General features: G+C 44.3%; 1 protein-coding gene across 1 annotated transcript; it reads left to right on the top strand.

Annotated features, from left to right (window-relative positions):
- Window positions 1-6,440: 6,440 nt before the first annotated feature.
- On the top strand, window positions 6,441-7,461 carry LOC138905550 (uncharacterized). The gene is made up of 2 exons (XM_070194071.1): window positions 6,441-6,518; window positions 6,715-7,461. The coding sequence occupies exons 1-2, from the start codon at window positions 6,441-6,443 to the stop codon at window positions 7,459-7,461; spliced, it is 825 nt and encodes a 274-aa protein (XP_070050172.1).
- Window positions 7,462-8,065: the final 604 nt, after the last annotated feature.

Here is an 8,065-nt window from a genome sequence, read left to right on the forward strand (position 1 = left end):
ACTGGTGCTGAAGTCGGAGGCTGACTCCTCTGCTGAGATAGACCTCCATGACGACGAGGACAATGCCCCCACATATGCCCAAACTCCCCACACTCAAAAAAACTCTATAGTGCTGGTGGCGGGAACTGAAGGGAACCTCTAGCACCAGGATAACTGGTAGAAGAACTCGGCATGGAAGGGCCCTGAACAGGTGGAGCACGGGACGAACTCTGAGTTGGAAGGGCACTAAGTGATGAGTAGCCCTGATGAGAATGGTGAGAACCATGTCCAGATGATGCACCACGGTGAAATGGCCGAGCTGACTGAGCTTGTCTGAAATGACGACCTCTACCGTGCTGGAACTGACCCCCAAAAGGAGCACCGCTGAATCCACCCTGTCCACGAGGCCTCTTGGCCTCCCTCTCAACCCTCTCCTGACTGCGAACCATCTCAATCTGCCGAGCAATGTTGACAACCTCATCAAAAGTAACACCCGAAACCCTCTCTCTGATCATGAGCAATTATAGCTGATAAGTGAGACCATCAATAAACCTCATGATCCTCTCCCTGTCCGTGGGAACCAACCAGATAGCATGACGGGCCAACTCAGAGAACTGCATCTCATACTGTGTCATAGACATATCACCTTGGTGAAGCCACTCAAACTGTCTGCGCAGCTCCTCTTTGCGGGATCGAGGCACGAACTTCTCAAAAAATACCACGGAGAGCTGCTTCCAAGTAAGAGGTGCTGCGCCAAACTAACCCTGTCATGATGGCGCCTATCGTGGAACTAGGCAAGCCGACTCATTTTCAAAACAAACCGATATTTTTATATTCAAGGATAAATTCAAGGCCATTTAACATAAAAACCTTCGTAAAGGAGTTCAAATCAAAACAAAAGTATGGAAAAGAAAAGCCCAACATCGGGGTGTCACTAGTCATGAGCATCTACTACAATTTGTCTAACAATATCAAGACTAACATAGTCTGGAAAATAGATAAATACAACTAAAGGAAAATAGGAGGGAGAAGAGCAGGGGCTGCGATTGCCAAGCAGCTACCTTGCTATCCCCAAGAAAATCTGCAACCAGAATAATCAACAACCGCTACCGTGTCCAGCTACACCTGGATCTGCATACAAAGTGCAGGGAGTAACGTGAGTACGCCAACTCAGTAAGTAACAACAATAAATAAAGACTGAGCAGTAGTGACGAGCAATAAAACATATCAAGTTCATATCATAAAATTTCAGTAAAGTATAGCACGCTTAAAAAAATCAGTGTTTGAATCAAATCATCTCGTTTAAAACCTAGTTCCAGTAAAATCATTTGAAGATATTTTTCAACAGTTTCAAACAGAGGCTTAATGCAAAGGTGAGCAAAAATTGATGAAATCATAAACAACAGCCCCTCGGGCATACCTCACAATCACTCGTATATAGCCCCTCGGGCAAACCTCACAGTCACTCATGCCTCCCAATCACTCGGCACTCGCATTCAGTAGGTACCTGCGCTCACTAGGGGTGTGTACAGACTCTGGAGGGGCTCCTTCAGCCCAAGCACTATATCAAGCCAAATCATGGCATAAATCACTCAAGCCCTCAGCCCGATCCCATAAATATCCTCACAAATCAGGCCCTCGGCGTCACTCAGTCATAAACCTCTCAAGCCACTCGGGCATTTCAGAAAAAACAGGGTGCTCAGCCCAAAACAACATTTAAATGCATCAAAATAGAGTAATAAAACTGAGTTATGCAGTAAAGAAATATAACCATGACTGAGTATATATTTTCAGTCGAAAACATTGAGAGGATAATAAGAAAAGGCTCCTAAGGGTCCAAACAGCACTGGCACAAGGCCCAAACACGGCATTCAGCCCAATTTACAGAAAACTCTTTCTAAAACATATAAGTATCATATAGTTTCAATAAAATATGCAACTTTACAGTTGCTACGGGACGGACCAAGTCACAATCCCCAACAGTGCACGCCCACATGCCCGTCACCTTGCATGTGTGTCACCTCAAAATAGTAGAATGATACGAAATCCGGGGTTTCATACCCTCAGGACTAGATTTACAATCGTTACTTACCTCAAACCGGTCAAATCTCTACGCAGCTATGCTCTTGCCCCTCGACTCGGTCTCCAAATGCTCTGAATCTATTCCCAATCAGTACAATACTATCAAATTATGCTAAAGGAATGAATTCCACAAGAAAAACTATCAAATTAGCCCAAAACCTGAAATTGGCTCAAACCTGACCCCTGGGCCCACGTCTCGAAATCCAACAAAATTTAAAAAACTAGAAAGCCCATTCACTCACAAGTCCATACATATGAAATTTGTCAAAATCCGACATCATTTGGTCCCTCAAATCCTTAAATTAAACTCTCCAAAATCCCAAGCCCTAACCCCTCATTTTCACTAATTACATGATTAAACAACGAAAAATCACCATATATACGAGTATTAGGGATCAAGAAACTTACCTCACTGATAGCCCTCGAATCACCTTTTGAAAATCACTCCAAAAGCTCCAAAACCCGACTTGAAAATGGTAGAAATGAACCAAATTCGCGAAGGGTTCTATTTATGGTTTCTGCCCAGGCTTTTCGCACCTGCGGACCATTCCTCGCTTCTGCGCAACCGCACCTACGAAAAAATTCATCGCAGGTGCGGAAGTCACTTATGAGCCCAGGTTCCGCATCTGCGGCCAACCTGTCGCACTTGCGCGTGACACGCCGCATCTGCGAAGCCAGCCTTCTTCCTTCCTTCCACATATGCGCCCCAGGTCTCGCACCTGTGGGCTCGCAGATGCGATAGCCTTATTGCACCTGCGCATCCTACCTAGCCCAGAACTGCCCACACCTGCGAACCCCCATGCACACCAGCGGCCCGCACCTACGACTCCTCTTCCGCAGGTGCGGAAATAATAGTAGCAGCAGCTTCAGCTGCATTTTCCAACTTTGACAAATTTGTTAACCACCCGGAATCACCCCGAGGCCCTCGGGACCTCAACCAAAAATACCAACAAGTCATATATCAACAAATAAACTTAGTCGAACCTTCGAATCACTCAAAACAACATCGAAACACCAAATTACCCTCGGATTCAAGCCTAAGAACTTCTAACTTTCCAAATTCGGCATCCGATGCCGAAACCAACCGAACCACGTTCGAATGACCTCAAATTTGGCACACACATCACAAATGACACTACGAACCTACTCCAACTTCTGAAATTCCATCTCGACCCCGATATCAAATTTTTCCACTGCCGACCGAAATCGCCAAATTTCCAACTTCGCCAAAGCCTAATTCCACTTCGGACTCCAAATCATATTCTGGACACGCTCTTAAGTACAAAATCACCTAACGAAGCTAATGGATCAATCAAAATTAAATTTCGATATCGTTTACACATAGGTCAACATCTGGTTGTCTTTTCCAACCTAATGTTCTAAATAAGAGACTAAGTGTCTCACTCCACTCTGAAACCACTCCGGACTTGAACCAACCAACCCGATACAACACAATACAGCTAAATAACACATAAAGAAGCAGAAATGGGGAAACGAGGCTATAACTCTCGAAACGACCAGTCGGGTCGTTACAATTTCGCAAAAGAACAACAAATTCTTCCTTCATTTCTTCTAAAAAAGGCTACTAGCAAGATTCTTGTTTACCCTTAAAATCGGATAACAATTAAATTTATAAGTTGTTTTAAGAATATGTGATTTCACTTGGAACAAACTGAGAAATATGAAAATTGAAGTTAGAAATTAACTGTAAAATAAAGCAAAGTGATATATCATACAGCTTTGGCCCTTGAGCTAGGTTACCCCCGCACCAACTAAGTGTATTATTGAAGAATAAGAACTGAACTACTGAATAAGAGAGCTTAAGAGAGAAAACGTAATATATTGCTTTGTTATGCGTGAATCTGTACCTACAAAATAATTGGAACCCCCTTTATATAGTAGAGGATTTCTACAGATGGTACAATTTTAAATACAAAAGGAAATCTCCTGATTGGCTAATCAGCCGGTCTTGACATGATACATGCCGAGATCTCCGCCACAATCCTTGCACGGTAAAGGATTCCTCGGCTTTCTGTTATTCGACTTAGCAGGTTTCCTTCGATCTCACTAGATCTCTATCCTTCTCGGTCTCGACCTTAGCCGGTCTCGATCTCGATCGATCCCTAAATCACGAGCTAGGCAATATTTATTCATGTAACGATCCAATATAACTTGGGATTGAACCTCGGTCTACCACCCCGGTCTCGATTAACCATCCTGATTTTGATTGTATACAGATAGTCCCCTCATTTTTTGGAGAGTAATGATAAGAAATGATTTGAGCCTTCGATTATGACATAATCGCCGTGACATAAGCAGCAGAAGTGACCAAAATGTCTCGTCGGTACAGTTTCCCAGGTATTTAATGCGCGTCAGTCGACGGTCAGCCACTACCAGTTTTGAACCGTCGTTGTGAAACTAATAAATAGCCCCCTTCTTCATTATTTCAAACTTTACTTTCAAATCTTTTTCGTTTTAATCTCTATAGTCCTTTGTCTTCTTCAAAGCTTCATATCTTCAGATCTTTGAGTTTCTTTGCTTGTTCTTCTTAAAACACCAAATACTTCAGTCTCCATTCTTCTTTGCCCATAAAAACTAAATGGCCAAAACATCTAAAATTGTTCCACAGAAAGAGGTTGCTTCCTCATCTCGGTCGGCCGGCGAGAAACCAGTGGTGGAGCCACACCCTGAAGAACTTATTACCGGGGGGTGTGTCATAGATTTTGACTTTAAGGTCGAGAAACCCTCATTGGTTCCTGGTCGATACGAGCCGATATCGAGATATATATGCTCGATACCCAAAATCCTCCTTGATCAGGTGAAGAAAGATTGCAACTGGGGAAACAAAGAGGTTGTGATACTGACACCAGAAGAAGCGATCACTACCCACGTGGAAGGGTTACTGAGTGTTTACACTTATCCTTTCATGTTGGGTCCCCTCGACCCGATCATCGTAAACTTCTGCAAGAAATACCAGGTGACCCTCAGCCAAATTCATCCCTCTTTCTAGAGGATCGTGATACTGCTCTATTTTTTCGTGAGCAAATTCGACGGGCTTCCCTTCACCCTTGACCACCTCATAAGATTATATAGCCCTCGACTCTATTGAGGTGGGCTGATAAAGCTTCAACGCCGGGCCACCAAGGCTCTTATCTTGAGTATAGATGAAGATAAAGATCAGGGTTGGATGGGCCGGTTCGTTCGGGTAAAGACCACGGACCTAATCCCGGCTGAGAGCATGCCATTTCCTGAGAAATGGAATATGAAACATAAGTATGATTCTGTCTTTAATTTTTGTTCGTTGTTTTTACTTCTTTATCCTTTCTTATTAGTATTTTTCTTGATGCAACCATTGCTTGGATGTCGGGTGCAGTTCTCCACCTCGAGAACTGGGCTAGGAGCCTGGTTTCGATGTCAACACATGTCGAGCATGCATGGCGCGATTTGTCAAAGGGTCGTTGGGAGGCTCGTACTCATAGTAAGCCTTTTTCCTAACTTACCGATTTGTCTATCGTTCAAACATATTTTCAAACATGAGTTTACTTACTTTCTCCTTTTGTAGGTCTCAGAAAGGACGCGACTATGAGACCCCCATCTGGTGATGAAGAAGTTTCATCACCTATCTCGAAACCGGCGAAGGAGAATAAGAGGAAAAGGGTCTCAAACTCCCAGGGTCAAAAACCCAAGAAGAGAACAGCTTGTAAACCTAAGGGGAGCACAATCCCACTAACTATGGAGTCAGTCCAAAGGCTAAGGTAAGAAGAAGAAGAAGAAGAAGAAGAAGAAGAAGAAGAAGAAGAAGAAGAAGAGAAAGAAGATGATTCTGGGATGGTGGCCCGTGAGCGAGCTAGAACCGAGATTCGGAGAACTCCAGAACCGGTGGAGTTGATACTACTCCATCTAGGCTAGATGAGGTCAAGGAGGAGACTTCGTCCCAAGTCCCCAAGCCGAGAGAAACCGAAGATGATTTATCTCAGGGCAAAGAGACCGTTGAAGAGGTGGTGGATGCTGGTGCAGAAATCAGGCTCGACCCACTTGGGGAAATAGAGATCGGGGATTCCCTCTCGTTTCCTTTATTTTCTGAGTCGATGATACGCAACGCTCAGGCCATGGAGCCTTGTTACGGGGAAGGAGCCTATGGGGAGGAAGATCCTTTATGTGGTTATTTTGTTGGGGTAGAAGGTGTCACCGGTCTGAGTGACTTGGATGTTCCAAAGAAGAGTTCGGGCGAGGCTTCCTCGAGTATTAAACTGACCAATCAGTTTCCGTCCCCTAGTGCCGATCTCGGGTGCAAGCGAATAATCATTATCACAGTCCCGGAGGATGTCCGGGTTCTTGCTTCCCCCGTAGTGGTGGCTAGCTACCTCTGACGTTTTGTCATGGAAGAAGACCAAGCCCAGATGGACGAGGTGGGAGCGCCTTGTCTTTTCAACGAAGCCCAACAGGCCCTGAACCGGGTAAGTTCATATTTTCTTTGTCAATTTTCATACTTGTACTTTTCTCCCCTTGTATAATTCCTTATTTCTATTTTTATAGACTTCTATGCTTCATCACGAGGCTTTCTTCCGATTGCGAGTGGAGCTGAGCCGGTACGAAGCCGAAAACTGAGGGCTTACTGAGGAGAGAGAAGCCTTCAAGCTTCTTAGTGAGCAGAGAGAAGGGGAAGCAGCAGGACTTCGGGCTGAGCTAGAAGCAGCTCAGAAAAAACAAGTTGATCTGGCCGAGCAGGTAAATAGAATCATTGAAGTTAATGACACTGACTCGGGTGAGGTGGCTAACAGTTCGGTCCCACAGGTCCAGCAAAAGCTCGATGTGATCGGACAGCTTCGTGAGGAAGTGGACGCAGTGAAGGCGGAGCCCAAGGCATGGAAGAAGAACATAGACTGCCTTGTCTCAGAAAAGGAAGCTGCCCAAGCTAAACTGGCCTCGGATGAGACCCAATTTCGAAGCTTGAAAGAGAAGGCCTTGGTGCAGGCCAAGAAAATTGAGGAGTTCCAGTCTCGGTTGGGTTCAGCAACTTCCGATCGAGAGAGGCTGGCCACAGAACTTGCAGCGGCTAAATCGGAGGTCGAAACGGCCAAGGCTAATGATGATGCAATGGTGGCCATCTACTGGTCTGACGCTGAAGCTGCTCAGGTACGAGCAAAGGAGGTTACCGAAGCTGCTCAGGCTCGAGCAAATTGGGTTGTCGAGCATGCTAAATGCCAGTCTCGAAGGGAGACTCTCGAGGAGATCCATGCTCGTGGCTTCGATCTTACAGCCGAGATTGAGAATGCTAAGGAGCTCGAAGCTGAAGCTAGTGTGTTGGCCTTTCCTGATGATGATGATTCTCTGTGTGTGAGCGGATTTGAAAGCGGAGAAGGCCTCGAGAGAAAAGATGCTACTCCCGGAGATGACTAAGTCTTTTAGGATTAGTATTTTTGTGTTTCTTTTAAGACTGTTTCAGTCTTTTGTAGAGAAATTTGATCGGGCCATGTTGCCCTTGTAAATGATTTTTGACATATATATATATATATATATAAACTTTCTTCCTTTCTGCCTTATAAAATTATGAAGTTGTATTCTAAGGTCCGAGGTTTAGACAATTTGATTGAAATCGAACTAGTATAACCCTTAGGATTTACGATCGAGTGAGTGCTTGTTCGAACTCGAAGTAAGGTAACCCTTAGGTTTTTTATTTGAGCGAGGATGGTCTCTCGAACTCAAAGCAAAAACAGCCCTTGGGCTTTTGTTTTAGGTCAATATAGACTTTGTAAAAAGATTGTTTATGGCTTTCTCCCCTTTTTGGCTTGAAAAGGTTTTTATCATTTGTATTTGCAAAATTTGTAATGCCTTAGCATGCAATAAGGAACTGTTCGAGAGTTCGAACAATTTTGTACTCATTAGAGTTTTCGAAGCTTGATATTATCGAATCCTTTTATGATTTTGCTGGGGGTAGCCCTTTTAATCATTTTATGAGGGAATTCGAAGGCCTATTTTGTTAGGAATTTGGACGTCTCCGAAC

This window comes from Nicotiana tomentosiformis, chromosome 1, assembly GCF_000390325.3.
Source record: "Nicotiana tomentosiformis chromosome 1, ASM39032v3, whole genome shotgun sequence".
Taxonomy (NCBI): Eukaryota; Viridiplantae; Streptophyta; class Magnoliopsida; order Solanales; family Solanaceae; genus Nicotiana; species Nicotiana tomentosiformis.